At 41.6% G+C, this 22,479-nt stretch overlaps 1 protein-coding gene across 2 annotated transcripts in view; it reads right to left on the bottom strand.

Moving 5' to 3' along the window:
* Positions 1-22,479, bottom strand: part of naaladl2 (N-acetylated alpha-linked acidic dipeptidase like 2) — a 482,128-nt gene that overhangs the window by 181,889 nt on the left and 277,760 nt on the right. For both annotated transcript variants that reach the window (XM_080429707.1, XM_080429708.1), the window contains exon 9: positions 8,226-8,369. In XM_080429707.1, the coding sequence (XP_080285833.1) occupies positions 8,226-8,369 (144 nt within the window). The remainder of the gene's footprint in view (positions 1-8,225; positions 8,370-22,479) is intronic.

The following is a 22,479-nucleotide window of genomic DNA, read 5'->3' as shown; positions in this document are numbered from 1 at the left end:
AGATTCTGCTATAACAGCAGAATCTGTCAGCACCACTGCCCTAAATACGTAGTGTTGTTGTTAGTAGGAATAAACATAGAAGCACCCAGGAGGAAGTGGACTAAGAAAGGGGAGGAGCCAAACAGAGTTCACGTTTCTACACACAAAAAGTGCTCCCAGAGGCAGAAACAAAGGGGAATGGGTTCCCAGATTGCACGACTACTACAAAGCTGGCAGATATTGGCCTATCATGCACTTAACACAGCGTGCGTAGTGTGCTGGTGTGCAGTTCAGTAGTTTTCACAGATGCCATGTTGTGGCCTGATGCGTTGAATAGACAATTCAGCAGAGATGGAGCCTGACAGGGTGTGTTCAATGCATTAGTCACTCTTAAGCAGCTGCAGAGATGAGAGGTGGACACCCACAGATAGACGCATGAGCTGCATGTGTACAGACCATGACACACACACACACACACACACACACACACACACACACACACACACACACACACACACACACACACACACACACACACACACACACACACACACACACACACACACACACACACACACACACACACACACACACACACACACAATATGCAGGCTAGTAAAAGCATGAGCGTATAAATTCATGGATTACAGCAGGTGGAGAGAGTGAAACAGATAGAAAGGTAGTGCAGATGGAGTGATGCGGTCACACAGATCAGTACTTATGGCGGGCAGACGGTCACAGACAATCAATCAAATACAAATGGACACAGACATGTAGAAACCCACAGATTGGCATTGGTGGCAAAAGTACTCTCATGTCTTACTTAAGTAAAAGTATCAATACTGCATTGTAGAAATACTCTGTTACAAGTAAAAGTCTGGAATAAAGAAATGACTTGAATAAAAGTACAAAAGTATTGGTATCAAAATGTACGTAACACATTGACTGCCAAAGACAGACATGTCCATCTTAACACATTGACTGCCAATCACGTAGATCTACGCGAACCTCCGCAAAGCCGCCACGTGCCAATCACGTAGATCTTTTTTTTTTAATGTTTTTTTTTTTCCAATTTCACCCAAAGACCAAGGAGATATGATTAGTTGAAGATCTAGACTCCTATCCACTTCCTTTATAACTTAAAAAGTCTGTATTTCGGCTCCTGAGTACTTTTTTTTTTCCAATGAAAAACTCTGGCACTGGCTAAATATGAAAATAATTCTGGCAGTTAATGTGTTAAAAATATATATATAATGTCTGCAATTATGGAACGGATTACCGCAATCAGATAATTTTTTTCTCGATTGTACGAGACCCATTACGAGACTGTGTGTGTAATGAGGGGATCACCGTGAGGACGGTGATCACGGAAAATATTTTCTGACTACTTGAAAAGGTAAAAAAATCATTAAAAACGCAGGCACTGGCTGTACCCTGTTTAAAAAAAACTCTGGCAGGGAATGTAAGTAAGTAAGTACTAAAATGTTTGAAAATAGCAGATCTACAAGCTCAGTTGTGAGCTTGTAGATAGGCTATTTTCAAATACACACACATTCGGTTCGGCAATTTTCAAATACACACACATTCTCCCTCCTGCTGCCAGTCGATTTGAGCACCTGTGACTCATCAAGCTCCTGCAGTTGGAGTACCCCTGCTATACGACTCCAGTAATCGACCAGATTGTTCAGTTCGCCAACCTGGTACTAATGATACAGCCAAGTTCAAGTTCTCCGTCAGGACTCGTGTGATACCTGAACTTAGTTTGGACTCTGTCTCTGCCTGCCTGCCAAATATGTGGATGTAAGTGTTGATTTTAACAGCAAATTTTGATTTAGTTTTAGTTATAGTCTTTTCTTTTGAATAAAATTCAGTTAAATTTTTGTTATTTTATTCTAGTTTTAGTTGCCTAAATATCATAAGATTTTAGTCAACTAAATCTATAGCTGCACAACGCGTTGTGAGCTTCTGACTTGTCTTGGTTCTACTGGATCTCTTCTCCACTCCTCCACTAGTCCCTCCCAAACATTTTAGTCTAGTTTTTATTTGTTGACGAAATTGACACGCACGCACACACACGCACGCACACACACACACACGCACGCACGCACGCACGCACGCACGCACGCACGCACGCACGCACGCACGCACAGCCATGAGTAATGAGAGCCAGACTGCATCTTCTTTCTATGGCAGCGGTAAAGTGCTCCCTTCTCTTTCTAAGTGCCGATCTCCACGGAGGCCCCCTGAGCAATTAACCAATGGACAACCAATACAGCTGGGCTTAATTGAATGGGAATTAAAGGAGGAAAAAAAAATATTTTAAAGAAATAGAAAGAAAGGAAAGGAGGAAGAAAGGAGGCAAGACAGATGAAAACAAATGATAGCATAGTCCCATGAGTGGTCAGTAAAGCAGGCAATCGATGGGAGATTACTGCTCTTTCTCTCTCTCTTTCTCTCATCCCTATCTCTGTCTTTTTATTTACTTCTATGGTGTCTGTGTCTCTCTTCTTGTCTCACCATCTCTCTCTCTGTCTGTCTGTCTCTCTCTCTCTCTCTTCCCATTCTCCACCCTCTCACTCTATGCCTGTCTTTGATTGAATCAAGGTAATAGATGGTTTCAGAAGCAATGCGCTGCCGTGCGGAACCAAGGGTCGCTCACAAGGTTTTGTCTGCAGGAGTGTCTGTCTCCTGAGAGTGGAAACACACACTCCCTATCTCCCTCTCACACACACACACACACACACACACACACACACACACACACACACCCCCCCCCCCCCCCACTGAAACCAATACTAATGACGAATCAATACTAATTTTAGCGTCAGCTTCCCTGTACAGGTAACTATTGAAGAGTAGGTGCACAAATCTCTCTCTCTCTCACACACACACACACACACAGACACACAAAGAGCTTCCCCCACCAATCCCTCCTGGACGATCAATATCACCCATGTCATGGCAGTGGGCACTTCAGGTCCTCTCTGATTATCAGTATATATGGTCCAGTCCATCCAGGCAGCATGGATGCATGACAGAGAAACCGTGTGTGAGTGTGTGTGTGCGTGTGCGTGTGCGTGCGTGTGTGTGTGTGTGTGTGTGTGTGTGTGCGTGTTCGTGTGACATGGGAGTCAGTGAAGGGCAGTGTTCCAGTTAATGATCAGCTCCTTGGCTGTATTGGGAATAATAGTGACAGATAGATTTCAAAAGCCCCACATCTACAGACAGAGGAAGGAGAAGGATATGTGGACATAAAAATGGAGAGAAAGAAATTAAAGCAGGGCAGAGAGAGTGCGTGCGTGCGTGCGTGCGTGCGTTGAAGAAGGAGAGCAAGGGAAAGAGCGAACAGTGAGAATGAAGCGGAGAGAGAGAGAGAGAGAGAGAGAGAGAGAGAGAGAGAGAGAGAGAGACAGAGAGAGAGAGATAACAGTGCAGGAATCCCCTGGGTGATGATTCAGAGATAAGGAGGGATTTACTCTTTCAATAGCAGGAATTACCACCTAATGCTAACCTCATCTCTCTTCTCTTTGACTCTCATTCTCAACACTCCTCTCATGCGTCTCTCTTTCCCACTTTCTCTTTTTTATGTGACTCTGCCTGGCTTTGTGTGTGCGTGTGCGTGTGTGTGTGTGTGTGGGGGGGGGTCTTTTGCTGGTTGCCCTGCTAAGTTCTCGGTCTCTCTCTGGTAGTGCATTCTGTGTGCTTACCTCTTGCTCTCTCACACTTTATTGTCTCCGCCAAGCCGAAAGGCATGGCGAGAGAGTATGTTTTGCCCCCTGTCCGTCCGTCCGTGTGTCCGTCATTCTGTCTGTGGACAGCTAATCTCCGGCACCGTTGGCTTGCTCGCAGCGAAACTGTGCACACACACTCCCTGGATGCCACAGCAGAACCTCTGCCCCAAATTTTTCACATGGGCCTTTTATAGCGTCACCAGGAGGCCGCTTTGTGCAAAACATATTTTTTGACAGTACTCCTACAGATTTCGCACATTCACACTATGTTGAGGAGCAAATGCCATGCACCCTTTTAACATTGACCTGTTATATAGCGCCACCAGCAGGTCTTATTTAGCAAAAAAAAATGTTTTAACAAAATGCCTCAAATCATGAATGCAGTGTCCGATTGTCGTGCAAGGCCTAAGAACAAATGGCACCCTTTTCACATAGGCCTATCATAGCGCCACCAGGAGGCCACAATAACCTACCTGACCTGGCGGAGACCTGTGCTCCGAGGACCACTTTTTCTAGTCTCACCCTGTTTCACACTCATGTCCACTCACCCCCACACCAACACTGTGTGAGAAAAATGTTCCCAAATAAGAGTACTTTATTTCATGGAGGCAGTAAGTGTACCCATTGTTTTAAATGAGTGAGGCTTCTTCATAATGGTCTACACACAAGCATGTACACACACACCCACACACACACACACACACACACACACACACACACTAGCCATATATAGTAGCCTATAGATTAACTTTTGAAATTCTAATTGCCAGTCTATAAGTCTGCTGATTAAGCGTCGGCCCATCCGGCCATCACACTGGCATTTGATGAGTAACTATAAAACATAAGATGGCCGATAACACATATTGCGGGGCGGAAAGGTCAGAGTGCCGTCTAAAATATGACTATTCAATTTCAAATATTAATTACAATTATGTGCAGTTAAAAAAGAAAACCTTAAACCAATCACCTTGGTGTGAATGGCAGTATTTTAAAATTCACACTCAATCAAACCATCATAACCGGGTTAGATATAAAACGTATACTGATGACCATTACTGACATATCACCTTTGAACAAATCATTGTTATAGTCTGCATCGAGCATGCCCATCAACTGACACAGTGCTAACCCACAGGGCTTGTTAAATGTGACCTCACTCTGTGTGTGTGTGTGTGTGTGTGTGTGTGTGTGTGTGTGTGTGTGTGTGTGTGTGTGTGTGTGTGTGTGTGTGTGTGTGTGTGTGGTGTGTGTGTGTGTGTGTGTGTGTGTGTGTGTGTGTGTTGGAGAGGGATAGGAGTGGAAGAGAGACATATAAGGGGGGAGAGAGAAGGGTGGGGGGGGGGGTTCGAGTGAAACATAATATCACCTCATGGAATTGATTCAATTAACTCTTTAACTGCCAGAGTTACTTTACACCACTGTTTAGGTGTGCCCAGAGCCAGGAGTGTGCCAACGGTCAATGTTTACACAGCTAAATCTAACTCACCCCTTATTAGCTGCAGCTGTGTCGTTTACATCAGGGTGTAATGGAAGGTCAGCATTATGCAGTGTGCCATGTTTTTACCCTTTAGCTTTTAACCACAAACAGGAAACAAACCTCCTGAAAGGGTTTCATGTCCCTTTAAGCTTCCTCTGTGTGTGTGTGTGTGTGTGTGTGTGTGTGTGTGTGTGTGTGTGTGTGTGTGTGTGTGTGTGTGTGTGTGTGTGTGTGTGTGTGTGTGTGTCTGACATAAAGGCCTTGAACTTTGTATATCATCATGACAGTGAGACTCAGTATGTCACTGAGAGGTTGACAGTATCTATACCCAGCTTTATAGCCACCCACTCTGGTGTGTGTGTGTGTGTGTGTGTGTGTGTGTGTGTGTGTGTGTGTGTGTGTTGTGTGTGCGTGTGCGTGTGCGTGTGCATGCGTGCGTGCGTGCGTCTCTCACTCGTAATGTGTTGTTAAAACATAGAGTAGTGTGTCTCTTCATGCCTTTTTTCCTTCCCTCGCTTCTTCTCCTATTCCCTACCTTCCTCTCCCTCATTTTTGCTCCATAATAGTAATAATGACCTCCCTTTCACAGCCTTCTCGGAATTCCATCATACATTTTTAGGTAACTGCATCAAAGACCTTTACAAGGTTACAAACTAGCCTTGAATAAGCTTAACTAACTTAAATAATAATGGCTATAAGTTCCAGATAAAAACATCCTCTTATTTACAATGACATCTGAGTCATGACACACACACACACACACACACACACACACACACACACACACACACCTGAGGGTTCAACGAGTACAACGGCAGGGTTAGGGGCCGTAATAATGCCAGCTTTACAGCGATAAGCCAAGGGTACTATAAATATTATACTACAGTATGTAGTGTTCATTTGAAAGATTCCCACTGCTCCCTTCCACACCTATATATATATATATCTATATATAAATCATGTCTCTCTCCTTCTCTCCGTCTCGCTGACCTCTGGCCTCCATTCATTTTCTCTTTCTTCACTCCATCTTTGTTTCTTTCTGTCACTCCATCCCTGTACTTCCATGCCTCCTTCACTCCGCCTGTCCTTACCCCTCTCTCCCACCCTCCTTCACTGACCCTCTCATCTCTGCTGTAAGTGAGGTGCTTGCTGCAGTGAACCTGACCAGTCATTTTACAGAGTGTTCAGCTCATTGATATGCTAGTAAAGACACAAGCACAACTAGTGATGCTTTTAACACATTAAAACCAGGAACGCATCTGTGTAACCACTTTAACCATTATTTTATACTTTGGGCTATTCAAAAATAGCAGACATACAAGCTCATAGCGCGGCACCGAGTGCCGCGCTATGAGCTTGTAGATCTGCTATTTTTCAAAAATCGTGAAAATGTGTGCAAATCTTTGAATATATATATATATGTTTTAAAGCGAACATTTTTAACTCAAATCTTTGCTTCTGGGGGTCCCAGGAACAACATATTTTGAGATGGAGGGTCCGCGGCCAAATACATATCATTTTGGGGGTCTTTGACAGGAAAAGGTTTGAGCACCACTGATGGAGAAACATTAAGTTTTTTAGAATGCTGTTGGGATTTAGAAGACATTTGCAGAATCAGCTTCAGGTCTGAATCGGTTAAATGGATATATGTGAATCAGCGAAAGCAATGTAAAGAGCATATTCCACTGTGTTTTATGATGTGCCAACAGAGTGTTACTTTGAGTGCTGTAATTTTAATAATATCTCAAATTTATATATAGCACTTTTCTAGTACCCAAAGACGCAAAGTACCCAAAGACACTTTATGCTTTCAACCGTGAATGGAATATAATTGATGAATTAAGTACAATACATTTTGCAACTCATATGCTACATCATACCAGACACCTTGGAGATTATGAGGCTCCTAGACTCCTTCATTTTTTACAACGCCAACTCAGCAAATCCTCCGCATTCACTTAACTCATTCAAACCGGGAACGCATTTTGTTAAACCACTTTATCCATATTTTCAAATCAAATATTTGAATATATATATTTGTTTATAAGGGAACATTTGTAACTCAAATCTTTCTGTGGGGGGGGTCCCTAGCCTGGTAAACCCTCCCTCCGGAAATCTCATTTCCATTTGATTTCAGGATGAGATTTCCGGAGGGAGGGTTTACCAGGCTAGGGGGGTCCCTGGAATAAAATATTTTGAGATGAGGGTCCGCGGCCAAATTCATATCATTTTGGGTGGTCCTTCTCATGAAAAAGTTTGAGCACCACTGATATTAAAGCAACATAGGTTTTTCAGAAAACCGTTAGGATTTAATAGACATTTGTAGAATCCCCAGAAGCAAAGATTTGAGTTACAAATGTTTACTTTAAAAATATATACTGTATATTCAAAGATTTGCACACATTTTCTGGATTTTTCAAAAAAGTAGCTGCAAATAGCAGATCTACAAGCTCATAGCGCGGCACCGAGCACCACGCTATGAGCTTGTAGATCTGCTATTTTTGAATAGCTAAAGAAATCAAAAAATTACACAGATTCTTTCCCGGTCTTAATGGGTTAAGTTAACCCCAATGCTCGCTAGCACTGCAATATTTATGCAATATTCCTGTTCATAATAGACTGAATATGTTATTATGGGGTCATTTCAGCCACGGACGCTCCTAGAACGCTGGTGAAGGACAGAAGCAGGATTAGAAAACAGATGCAAGGGTTAACCATGGACCGTAAAACCCTTCTGTTGTTGACCGGGGTCCCACAGGGTTCTATACTTGGACAATAGCTGATGTACAAGCTCACAAAGCGTCATATAACGCGACATGTTGTGAGGTCGTAGATCAGCTATTTTTGACAAAATGTTCGTGCTGCAAAAGGGACGCTAGGGTTCATGTGGTTAAGATAAAATATTCATCCCGGAGGGACATGCTAGTGTCAGGGTAGCAACCGCAGTAAGAGTGAGACTAATTCTACACATTAGAACTGATGCAGGATTCAAGATACAGAGCTTCAAAATTAAAGAAAAAGTGTATTCATTCACGTACCTGCGTTAGGAGGCATGGCTAGTGGAGTACAGGCGTCATCCTGGCCTGCAGACGGAGACGACAGTAATCGCTGGGCCAGGAAGGCAGAGATGGGCTGGACCAACATAGATGTCAGAATACCCCCATCTTCTCTGGAAATACCAACTACAGTGAGAGTGAGAGAGAAAGAGAGATTTTTTTGCCCCTATTAATACGTTCGCATTGATGCGGTGTGGTCTGGTCAGTCTTATATAGCTCAATGGGTTTGACCAGCTGACGGGTGCTTCACTTGCGTTTCCTGGTTCTATCTCTCGTCTCGTTACCAACCTATACTGTGGGCAGTGAGGAAAAAGTACTCGAATGTTTTACTTAAGTAAAAGTGTCAATACTGCAATCTAGAAGTACTCTGTTACAAGTAAAAGTCCAGAATTCAAAATTTACTTGAGTAAAAGTACAAAAGTATTGGTTTAAAAATGTACTCATAAGTACTAAAAGTAAAAGTACTAAAATGTTTGAGAATAGCATATCTACAAGCTCGCGATGCGACGCGTTGTGAGCTTGTAGATCGGCTATTTTCAAATAGCCTATGTACTGTATAAAATAGGGCTAAAGTGGTTAATGTATGTTTTATAATGTAATAATTTATATCTGCAAAGTAACTAGTAACTAAAGTTTTAAAATAATTGTAGTGGAGTAAAAGTACAATATTTGGCTCTGAGATGTAGTGGAGTAAAAGTAAAAGTATAGACAACTGGAAATACTAAAGTAAAGTAATAGTACCTCAAAATTGTACTTAAGTACAGTACTTGAGTAAATGTACTTATTTACTTTACACCACTGACTGTGGGTTATGCAACATCATCTTGGGGGAAAATGTGGTCGCATTTCCTTTGCTAAACTACTATTAGCAAAACTACAGTGACAGTAGCACACGACATCTTGTGTGTGCGTTAGTCAAGAGTACTTCTTTCCCTCGGAAACTATCTTTTTCAACCAATCATAACACTTGTTTCATTCACGGAGAATGATAACAGATTTCTAAAGCGTCAACGTCATTTCCTTGGGCGGTACTTCCGCCAAATTCCGGCACTTCCGTTTAGACACTCAACCAGGGTTGCCAGATCTGCTTAATATAATTTCCCCGCAAGATTTTTTTTGAAAATAGCCGAACTCACAACGCGTCGCATGAGCTTGTAGATCTGCTATTTTCAAATAGCTGATGTATATGTTAAAGTGCTCATGTGGACCATAGTCGCTTCTTTTGGGCTGGTTTTCCTAGACCTGGTTGCTTGTTTCTCTCGCAGAATCTGGCAACAGTGCACTCAACCGGCTATAGGTCTTGCCAGCGGTGGGTAAATAAGCAGGGTGTGCTCAGGCCAGCGAGAGCAGCGGTGCATCGGTATCGGTGCTCCGCCTCCAAGCGGCTGGGGAGTTCACAGGGAAGAGAAGTACACCAGACACCGGAAGCTCCTCTCTGGCAGTTTGTTTGTAAAGGATGTATTAGTATACATATTAGGCAGTATATCTATGCCACCGACTGTCTTTATCAATGTCACACTATAACTGCTAGTTGAAACACACACACGCATTTTGAATCTTCTGCCAAGTCACGGTAAGGTTTTATCAAGGTAAAATATTGCCCGGCATGTTGCCTGGCGTAGGTTGTAGCTTTGTCACAGGTAGACCCAATTCAACGGGCACAGCGTGACAAGGCGGATAATCACAATTTCACCTTTTTTTCATGTCGCACAGCGTGACATGTCAATACCGGCCAAAATCATGCAGTGTGCCTTTAGAAGTGCAGAGGGTGGACAGATGTGAACTAAATGCTGCAAGTGACTCACTGAAATGCTCACTCAACTGTAAGCTCATTAATTCTATTTGACTTCGAGCTAAAAATCAGTTCCATCTACTGTACTATTTGAGCTAACCAAAGAATAAATTGAATATGGAAATACATATCAAAGAGACACTGATGCACACCCCTGGTGTAGGAAATTATGTTGCTCTGAGGTATACAGTGTACTGTAAATAGAAATGACTATTAAAATGCTCTCCGTCAGCTGCACGAAAGAGGTTCAGGCGGCCTAGCCTATCATGCAAATGTACAGTATATTGAGCATTAATTTCGATATTGTCATGAAGGGTTGACTTACTCAGAGGCTCAGGATTTATTGCATTTGTTTATCTCGTTTATGTATTTACTGTACCTTGGGACAGAAGCATGTTGTCCAGAGTCTGCCTCTTACAGCTACGTAGCCCATCCAGGGGCACCAATCCCGGGGGAGATGGGGGTGATATGTCCCCTCCAAACGTCAGATTTGTTAGAATAATAAATAAAGAATTCAAAAATACTTTAATTTATAAATCATTCCCACGTAAACACAATGCTTTTTGAAGGATTTATTTGCCGTCCCGTGCCCAAAACAATGGTGAGTTAATATATTGCCAGCTTCAGGTTATTAAGTTATAGAACTGACAGGCCGCTGTGCCAATCTTTCCATTAATTATACAGTAGCTATTGATAATAAATGCTCATTATTTGCACATAAATTGCACACTGTGCTGAACTGTGCGAAGGAGTTCTCCTTAACGTTATGGTACTTTGGAGCCGTTGCCCGCACACCCCCGGTAGCGCAAGCTGTGCAGCCTCTCGTCTTTAGTCAAAATAAAAAATGCACCTTCGCTACTCACCAAAACAAAGACGGTTTTAAGATGTTGAAAGCCTACTCTCCTTAGTGAGAACACCCGGAACCCCCCACCTCACATCTAAAATACTGTACACTTTTTGGCCAGAAAATAAAATATTTCACCGGAAGGAAAAATCTGGTCAATAGAAAAATTCCATTGACCATACCTGCAGAGGGCGCAGTGCAAAACTTCCTGCACTACCGGGGGTGTGCACGCAACGGCTCAAAAGCACCATAGCGTTAAGGTGAACTCCTTCTTTCGCTATGGACCAAAGCTACCATAATGCATGCATGCAGCTATGGCTGGAGGTGGTCAACGGGGTGCAAAGACACCCGACTTAATATTTTGAGGGCAATTAATTAATTAATTAAACATAAGAATACAAAAATTATAATTAATTCATTAATTTAAATAAATCAAACTTGCCGTGGGCCAATGCCATAATCCATGTTAACATCTAGAGTGAATGAATATTGAATCCTCATCGTTTTCTTTTATGCCACTTCTGTTTTTTTAGGCATCAAGTTCTGTACAACATAGCGGTAGCTCTACAGCAGCGCCATCTCGCGGCGGTTGCCATAAGCACGTGTTTCCTCCCCTGGTATCTCTTTGGTCTAAACCGACAGACATTGCCATCCTTAGAGTCCCTGTGCTTACACTGGTGGGGCTACAGGCTGGCAGACTGTTTGGCATTAAGTTTGTTTGTTTATGTGCTGTTGATTCCATCTCTCAGTAATTGCTATAGGCAACAGGATACGTTCAGCCTGAGTGCACCACAACCTACACATTGTTAGTTAGCTATCAAGAGATATGTACCGTATTGCCCCTTCATCCAGGACAAAATGCTCAAAGTGGTGTGTGTGTGTGTGTGTGTGTGTGTGTGTGTGTGTGTGTGTGTGTGTGTGTGTGTGTGTGTGTGTGTGTGTGTGTGCGTGCGTGTGTCTGTCTCCTCTCTGGGTTTTCTGTTCATCTATCAGTATCTTTCTCCTGCCTTCCTGTTCCATAGCTTTATTTCTCCTTTCTCCATCACCAGCCTCCCAACTCTCTTATTTTCCTTCTCTGTCAATTCAAACAACCGAGTTGTTTTTCCACACAAAGCGCAAGTCACCCAACAGGACACGTACAGTAGGATCATGGAAATGGCTGCACAATGGCTGGGCTACATTTTTCACCTCTCCCACTTGACCTCCTGAGCAACGCCCTCAATCCTTCCACCACTGTTGGGAACCTACATTTCCCACATTAAAATTGCCCTGAGGTCTAATCAACTACAGTTGACATACACTATAAATGTAGTGGAGGTCAGGACAATGACCAATAAATAAATAAAGGAAAAACAATAAAGAAAAACAAAACAACAAGAAACCTTAAAGTCCAGCTAATATTTTTTTTTAAATAATCCTAATAATTCACCCTGTATGTCATACTTTTAACAATATGTGCCCCAAAAACCTGGAGACTTTTTAAATGTCTGTGAATGTTTATATTAAAACCTGGCAATGAATGTGTTAAATGGGAACATTTTGCACACACACACACACACACACACACACACACACACACACACACACACACACACACACACACACACACACACACACACACACACGTAACTAAACCACATCAACTGTACAGACCGACTGTACAATCCGTCCAACACTCAATCACTCAGGCCTCCAGCAGTGAGCGAGACGGTGCAGTGTGTGCCAACAGCAATCAGTAGTCCATGCACTACCTCCAATAAGATGGAAATGGAGGGGGAAATGATTCATTAAGGAGGCTGGATCTGTCCCCCTTTCTCTACATGCTCTTGATTAGGTTCTCAGACTAAATTCTCCTCTGTTTTATTCAAATGGGAGATAATTATTAGCGAGAGTAATGAGAGAAGGACCTGAATATACCCCTAGCATAGATGGTTTGAGTCAGTGCTAATCTCACCGGCAGATAATGAGTTTCAGGTTAGAATAATACAGTGAACTCAATGATATCAAGTCCACGATCCCACACAATGTGCAGATAGACACAAATGGACACACTGGCACACGATGTACACAGGCATGCGTTTGTGCACAGGTGCATGTACAAATACATGTGCACGGACCCAGTTATGCACGTGCACAAAGCACGTGGGCCATGTTAACGCATGCATATTCACATGCACGCTAGCACGCACACACAGGGTTGTGATTGGGCTGGTAATTCTGCACCGATTACATTTCTAAGCATTACAATATGAGAAAATGAACAGGAAGTAGAAAATGTGGCTCTATTTGGAATCATTAACCATTACCACGTTCTAATTGAGTCAGGAGCCGGTGACTTTGTGAGCCCTGGAGGAAGAGACTCATTAGAGATCATTAAATATGATAATGTGATTTCTGTCTCAAGTCACTGTTCGGGAAACAAAACCGCCTTTGTTGTACCAAACACCAAGCCATGGAGACTGTTCATCACAGCATGTAGTGAAAATACAACAGAGCAGGACATAAGTGAGGTTTTAGAAGAAGCATTTGTACTGCAGTTAAAGTCCATTTGCATAGAAAATAATGCAAGGAAAAAGAAAGAAAGTGTGTGTGGTTCCAACAGGAAAGCCCAACAAACCCCTGTGCATTTTTGGTGGAAATCTACATTTATTTATCTGAAAACACTCTGCTCTGGCCCCTGGCATCACACTAAACCTGTCAGTAAGCTTTATGAATAACTTACAGCGGGTTTTATTCTGATGCTATCAATCATTTTGTAGGACTAAAAGGGTACAGTACACTCTAGTAGCTCTGTTGACTCTTCTGTACTGTTTTATATTTAAAAAAAGGGTTTCATTCAGGCCTCGACCAACACATAGGGACAGGATTTATCCATACACACGTGTCTGTATATCCGTATGTAGACGCATAAAAAGGATTTAACACTGAAATGCTTTCCATAGCTATGCACACATCATGCACATACTGTACGCAGTAAAACGCGTATAGGGTCCATTTGGTTTCATATGTACACTTTTTAAAGAACACTCAGGATGCAATTTATACAGGCATAGACTCCCACATGTGCACACAGTCACAATGTCGCACGCAAACGCACACACACACACACACACACACACACACACACACACACAGCCCCATATCCAATCTGGTGGGCAGCGTTGATAAATGGCTCGGTTGAGACATATAGAGTAACTTTCCTTATTGGACACAGAGACGTGAACAGCATTGAAGATCTACAGGAGCCATTTCAGATTCATCTTCCAGACAGAGGTAGGGAGCAATTTGTTCCAATTTGGCTTGTCCCAGACAGTTGTGATTATGGACTTGTAGTGAGTTTAAGGATCCCACAGACATGTTTTAAATTGATCTACAAAACATCGATTCTCAAGACATAATATTTGATTATCTCCACCGGCACAACCGTTAGTCAAAATCAGACCGGCAATGCACTTCTGCCCCCATGCAGGAGTCTGTTTTAACCTCCCTCTTTGCATTAGAAATCTGAGGTTTGCTAGCAGTAATATTTGAGTGAAAATGTCGGTGAATCTGTTGACCAGAGACTTGATATTGTACTTTATATTGGCCCTGCAGATGCATGTCATTTACCTGACCATGAGCAATCATTTTGGGCATGGCAAAATAGCATGGGCCCACCTGGAGGTCACCACACAAGACCACAAAGTAAAAAAAAAAAAAAGAAAAAAAGAATTAGACAGTGCTGAATCAAGTTTATTGAGTGCCAGAATTATTTCTGGCTATGTGGTCCCAGTGCCAGAGATTTTTCAATTTATCTTAGATTTTCAAGTAGTCACAGAATTTTTATCTCCAGTATTATCGATCCTAGGGTGGTTGCTAATCACTGAGGGTTGCCCTGTGTGGTTTCACAAATGTCAACGAGGTCATCGCGACCTAGTTGACATTAATTGTCTGGGCCAAAATGTCTGGGCCAAAAATACATAACAAAAAAAAAGTACACAGGAGCCAAGATACAGCCTTTTTAAGTTAAACAATAAGTGAATGGAGCAGCAAATCTTCAAAACATGATATCTTGGGTTCTGAATAATAACAAGACCAGGAGACCTGGTTCTGCCAGACCCAAAATGAAGTCCTAGTATGTAACACACCTACAAACCACTTTATAACTGAAGTTCATGATGTCATGAATAGTTTGTGACGAAATGGGACGTCACAAACTTTTTTTTGGCTGGGGCCGGTATGGCCCCTGCCCATGTATGGACGAAACAGGTACAAAGCCTCATGTAAGCCCGACCCCTTGGGTCTGGCAAAACACGTCAAACACGTCATTGGCACGTTGCGCCATTGCGGTAAAACACGTGAAACGCGTCATTGGCACTCAATGAGTTAAAGCCATCGGTGGATGGATCGTTGTGAAAAATAATATTCTGATATTTATGATTTTTCAAAGGTTAGAGAAAACGCTCGGAATCGCTGGCAAGGTCGGCTATAGACGATATTTTATTCTGGCAGTGAATGAGTTAAGAACGCAAGTTTTTCTATTTTTTTTAAATCCCCCAAACAGTGGGTTGACATCGTGCCTGTTCCAATCACTCCAGGATTTTGTGTTCCCTCTCTGATCCATACTTTTTCTCAACTTTGTGCCTAATCCATACGCTGCACTCAGCACTGAGGACAAAACGCAGCGAACCCTTGAAAAAAACATCTCTCGTCGTTTCTTTGAACGACTCCTTCCAGTCGATACCGTTCTCTGCTTGGTGGAGCAAGTGTCAACAAAGCATCTCACCTTCTGAAGAAGATTAATAACCCACGACCTGATAGCAGACGAGAGACAAAAGGGAAGAGAAGGAGGGAGAAAAAGACGGGTCTGGACGAGAGAGAGGGTCAGGTAACAAGAGAGGGAGAATGGGGCAGTGGTGTAAAGTACAGTAACTAAGTACATTTACTCAAGTGCCGTACAATTTTGAGGTACTTTTACTTTACTGGTGTATTTCCAATTGTCTATACTTTTACTTCTACTCCACTACATCTCAGAGGCAAATATTATACTTTTACTCCACGACAATTATTTGAGAACTTTAGTTACTAGCTACTTTGCAGATATCAATTATTACGTTATAAAACATACATTAACCACATTAGCCCTATTTTAAACCTAGGCAATTTGAAAATAGCCGATCTACAAGCTCACAACTGCGACGCGTTGTGAGCTTGTGAGCTTGTGAGCTTGTAGATCTGCTATTTTCAAACACTTTTGTACTTTTACTTTTGGTACTTTTTGATACCAAAACTTTTGTACTTTCACTCAAGTGCATTTTTAATTCCGGACTTTTACTTGTGGCAGAGTACTTCTACATTGCAGTATTGATACTTTTACTTCAGTAAAGCATTCGAGTACTTTTTCCACCACTGGAATAGGGGAAGGGAAAAAGAAGCTTAGCCCATTCAATCCGGATGCCGCGCTATGAGCTTGTATATCTGCCATATTTTGAATAGCCAAAGCAATCAAAAAAAAAAAATTACACAGCATGCGTACCAGGATTGAATGGCTCAAGTTTGTATTATCCTCTGTGTGGCTAAATACACGTTTTAATGTAAACCCATTTTTTTTTTTTACTGGCACATAATAAGTGATGTATGTATGTAAACTGCGGTTAATACATTGACTTGACAGCTCCTGAGGTTCCAGGGAAGGATGTGGAATATTTCCCATGCACAATGAGACAATTGCGTCATTAAAAAAAAAGCATCTCCTTAGTGGTTAAATTATAACCGAGGCACGGTTTTACAGTATAATTTAATCCTAAATGATGGTCGTAATTACCCATGGCAAACACTCTGCTGACCCATGCAGTGTCAACAAGCTGGACAAATCAACAGAGGAACTGGTGGAAAAAAGAACATCATATCAGCAGCTGTATTATGAAATAGATTTCTTTGGCCTATTTGAAAATAGCAGATGTACAAGCTCATAGCGCGGCACTCGGTGCCGCGCTATGAGCTTGTAGATCTGCTATTTTTCAAAAATCGTGAAAATGTGTACAAATCTTTGAATATATATATATTTTTAAAGGGAACATTTGTAAAATATTTTGTTCCAGGGACCCCCCCAGAAGCAAAGATTTTAGTTACAAATGTTCGCCAAAAAAAATAATATATGTATTCAAAGATTTGCACACAATTACACGATTTGTTTAAATAAATATAGCAGATATACAAGCTCATATGAGCTTGAATATCTGCTATTCTTTAATAGCCAAAGAAATCTAAAATGACAGAGATGCGTTCCCGTATAGAATGGGTTAATCTCTTTTGAAGTTCAACTATACCTGCTCCAACAAACCCATAGCCAGACCCCCTGTGTCACAGCCTCACTTTCTCTCACTCCATCTCCGGTTCTAGCAGCCTTTATTCTCTCTCTCTACATCGACTGTTCTATAGCAGCCTCTCATCTCTCTCACTCTCTGTCACTATGTCACTCATTCCAGCTCTCTCTCCCTCTCTCAGTGGTGTGTGTTCTACCCATAGAGTTAAACAATAATAGAGAGGGCACCGGAAATCTCCGCCCATTCACTCGTACTGTATGTAGTTGCTCAGCGGTGTAAAGTGACTAAGTACATTTACTCAAGTACTGTACTTAAGTACAATGTTGAGGTACTTTTACTTTACGGGAGTATTTCCAATTTTCAGTACTTTTACTTCTACTCCACTACCTCTCGGAGGCAAACACTGTAGTTTTACTCCACTATACAATCAGTTGAAAACTTTAGTTACTAGTTACTTTGCAGATATGAATGATTACATTATAAAACATACATTAAACCACTTTAGCCCTATTTTATAGGCTATTTGAAAATAGCCGATCTACAAGCGCACAACGCGTCGCACCGCAACGCGTTGTGAGCTTGTAGACCGGCTATTTTCAAACATTTTAGTACTTTTACTTTTGGTACTTCAAGTACATTTTGATTCTAATACTTTTGAAATTTTACTCAAGTAAATTTAGAATTCCGGACTTTTACTTGCAGTCTTGTTCTACATGCAGTATTGATACTTTTACTTAAGTAAAACATTTGAGTACTTTTTCCACCACTGGAGTTGCACAACCAGCGCATACTCCCTTGTGACATGTGACGTGTTTTGCTCACTCTGCGTGTCATCTCGCATGCGCAGTAGTGTCACCAAGGTGCGCAAGCTCGTGAGTCGAGCTCATTGGTCGGAACCGCTTTCGTTCTCGTTCATTCGTCTGGCCAGAAAGTTGGCCAGAAAGCCGGCCAGAAAGCCGTACTAAAGTTGGCCAGAAAGGCCAGCAAGCTGGCCAGAAAGCTCACAACTTTCTGGCCGGAAACCAGAAAGTTGGCCAGAAAGGCCAGAAAGCCGTACTAAAGTTGGCCAGAAAGGCCAGAAAGCCGTACTAAAGTTGGCCAGAAAGGCCAGAAAGCCGTACTAAAGTTGGCCAGAAAGGCCAGAAAGCTGGCCAGAAAGCTCACAACTTTCTGGCCGGAAACCAGAAAGTTGTGAGCTTGTAGATCTGCTATTTTCAGCATGCAACCAAGTGTAAAAATCAGCCATTATGACGCCATCAAGGTACCGCCAAAATACATTTTAGTCGACTAAATCAACTGTATATTTAGTCGACTAAAACTAGACCAAAATCAAACATTTCAGATGACTAAAATCTGACTAAAACTAAATGGAATTTTATTCAAAAGACTATGACTAAAACTAAATCAAAATTTGCTGTCAAAATCAACACTGATCCAGACAAGGTTGGGAATCACTGCACTACATATTAGTATTTACTTATTTATCATACAATACGTTTATGTTGTAATGCCTGTATACGTACATACATACAGTAGATACAGTACTGTACTGTAAAGAGATGTAATCCATTTAGACCGGGAAAGAATCTGTGTCATTTTAGATTTCTTTAGCTATTCAAAAATAGCAGATATACAAGCTCACAGCTTGTGAGCTTGTATATCTGCAATGTTTAGAAAAATCTTGAACATCTTGCAAATCTTTGAATATATATATATATTTTTTCAAAGTGAAAATTTTTAACTCAGTATTTGCTTCTGGGGGGTCCCTGGAACAAAATGTTTTGAGATGGAGATCCATGGACAAAATAAATTTTTGAGTGGTCCTTGACATGAAAAAGTTGGAGCACCATATAGAAACATACGGTTAGGATTTAGAAAACATTTTTAGATTATGTATTTGGTCACGGACCCGCATCTCAAAATATGTTGTTCCAGTGACGCAAAGATTTGAGTAAAAAAAAAAATCACTTAAAAAAATATATATATATTCAAATATTTGCACACATTTTCAAGATTTTTCAAAAATAGCAGATCAACAAGCTTGTAGATCTGCTATTTTTGAATAGGCAAACAAATACAGTTCATTGTCCCTGTCGGACAGAAATCTATCTCCATATTTCAACTTTTTTTATTTTTTTCCCCGTAAACGAATGGCCCTACATCAGTGTGCCTTGAACTGTTTCATGTCAAGGACCCCCAAATCAATACGTATTTTTCTGCGGCGGACCCCCATCTGAAAATTTGCCAAGGACCCCCGTACTAGATTTGTGTTATCTTATAATTTTTTCAAGACTTTTGGAAAATAGCAGATCCCCAATTTTGCTGGGGACCCCCTGGAACCCTCCCAAGGACCCCTGGGGGTCCCCGGACCCCACTTTGAGAAACACTGCCCTTACATCATCGCATAAAAGAGTGTGTTACTGAAAAGTAATGGTGTGGTGGACATACAAGGTTTCCACCAGTGGTGTAAAGTAACTAAGTACATTTACTTAAGTACTGTACTTAACTCTCTCACTGCCAGACTTATTTCTGGCTGCGTTTGCTCACTGGCAGAGATTTTTTGATTTTCTTACCTTTTTCAAGTAGTCACAGAATATTTATCTCCAGTATGATCGATCCCCTGATGGTTGCTAATCACTGAGGGTTATACTGTGTGGTTTCAAAAACGTCAACGAGGTCATCGCGACCTCGTTGACATTAATTGTCTGCCTTAGGGCCAAAAATACATAGTAAAAAAAAAGTACACAGGAGCCGAGATACAGCCTTTTTAAGTAATAAGTTAAACAAGAAGTGAATGGAGTAGCAAATGTTCAGATCATGATATCTTAGGTTCTGAACGTTTTAAAAAAAAAATATATATAAATATTATTGTTTGTTTTTTTTGTTTTATTTTAACTCATTTTAATTTGTTCTTGGCAGCCAGGGCGCTAAGTACAATTTTGAGGTATTTTGTACTGGAGTATATCAAATTTTACAGTACTTTTACTTCTACTCCACTACATCTAAGAGGCAATTATTGTACTGGCAGAGATGTGCGCTCCACTGAGCATGTGAACCTTTCTAGTGGTTTTTAGTCATGGCTGCCAGTTCCCACCTGATGTCATGAGGGAGTTCTGACTGCTCCACACCGTACTGAATAACTACTAGCTTGCATAATGTCTTCAGTGTTGGACCTAAATCTAAGATGTACAGACCCCATTCTCCAAAGAGGATGATACGATCTCCCACCATGCAACAGCGCATACAATACATCTGAGAAGGGCTTCCCTTGACTTCAACCTTATTCCAGGTGAAGGTCACTGGGTTGAATTTCCACACATCATTTAAGTATTTCCGGTTGAAGACATATATGTACAGCTCTCCATTGTAGGCAAAGGCTGCATGACCCCAGCGTCCTTCTGGGCGATGCTGTGCAGGAGGTGCTTTCAGCCAGTTGTTGGTCTCTGTGTCAAACACTCTGATGTTGTAGTAGGAGACCCTCTGGTCCCCACTGCCCACACATACAAACATCTTTGTCCCGATGATGGTGGCAGAGTGACCATATGAAACAGGTGGTGGAGTTCCTCTGGTGTTAATTATAGCCCAGACCATTGTGGTGGTGTCCAACTTGTACATGTCATTAGTATTTCCAGTCCGCTTGACGGATCCTCCATAGATATACATGACATTCTCCAAGACACAGGCTGTGTGGTAGTACCTCCCCTCTGGAACGGTTCCAGAAATCTCGGGCTTGAACCATCTGTGGGAGTCGACATCAAATCCATAGAGCAGGTTACAGCAAGGATATCCTCCCCAGATGTAGACACAATCTGCTATAAGCACAGCTGTGTGGCCCACGAGACTGGAGGGAACATCAGGGGGACCTTCTCCTCTTCCATTTGTCCATGGGGGCAACTTCCTCCAGCGCAGGGACACTGTGTTAAAGATGTGGACTTCCATCTGACCACTGTTCTTCTTGTTAATGTATCCTTCAAATGAGTACACCTTGTGTCCGACTACCACAGCAGCTGGCCTGGAATTATTAGGTCCTTTCAGATGTATCGTCCAGTGAAACATTTCACACACCAGCACCACTGTGAATCAGTGCAAGTAATTTACAGAAAGGTTGTTAGAAGGCAGGGCAATTTAAATAAGTTGCTGAATGGTGTTGTGGTAGAGAATACAATAACGACATTTAAAAGGACAATTACATCTTATGTAATCATGATGTTGTGATATCATTGCGTGATGACAACATTATATGGAATAGCTAATGACGTTACTCAACCTGAATGTCTATTTTAGCTAAATCTATGATCTGAATGTTGTCAGTACTATGACATTTCCCTATTTGGGCATATTGTGATAAAGACACTCTTTGTGTGAATTAATGACTCCTCTGACAGGAGGGAGAATTATAATGATTAAACTACGCGATCTAGCACACCGTATATACGCTCTGGGTTTTTATCTGCGGTTGACTCGTTATGGAATTATTAAGAGGCGATGATTGACAGTCAAAATCCCTCAACAGCGACACCCGGAGGCAAAGATTTTTCATTGCAGTTGAAAAGGCTTTAAAAATCAGAGAGAAGAAATCCTGCCATGGCTCACTGGAGTGGATTTTGCAGTTAAAGCTTTTAATACACGTTTGAAGGACCATGATAAATACTTTTAATTTGTCGTAAAACTGAATGTCATGAAACCTTTAAACATAATGGCAGTGATGACAAAGTATGATGATATGACTTAACTGGTAGGCCTACAATCAACGTGACTTCATGACTATGCTTTAGTCAAATGGAACTGATTGGGCTCTGCTTTTTCCCCTCTACACCAAATCTCTTTGGTGTAGAGGATAGCTGATCTACAAGCTCGTATAGGGCTGCTATTTTTGGCTAAGATTCCCCCGAGAATGGGGTTCAAGTGCTTAACCCAGTAATCTGTTCTAAAGGAGTAGTTCACACAAAAAAAATACTTATTTTCTATCAATTACAAACCCCACGAAGCCTTGAATTCATGGAGATTTTAGTTTTTTTTGTCAATTATAAGCCAATAATTTGCCAATAATGTGATGACCGGCGAGGTCTCCGGTAGGAGACTCAAAGAGTCTCAAAGAGTCTCAAAGAGTCTCCTGTAAGTCTCCTATTGGCTCAGGAATGTGACAAAATGAATGAAAAACTAAAAAATCTCCATGAATTCAAGGCTTCATGGGGTATGTGTTATTTGGGGGTGAACTACTCCTTTAAGAAGACACCCTTATTATTCATACTGTAACTGTGGCGTGGATGTCCATGTTTATTCTGAGCAGAGTAA

Source organism: Gymnoscopelus braueri (genome assembly GCF_963280865.1).
Source record: "Gymnoscopelus braueri genome assembly, chromosome: 6".
NCBI lineage: Eukaryota > Metazoa > Chordata > Actinopteri > Myctophiformes > Myctophidae > Gymnoscopelus > Gymnoscopelus braueri.
This window is presented reverse-complemented; position numbering and strand designations above follow the sequence as displayed.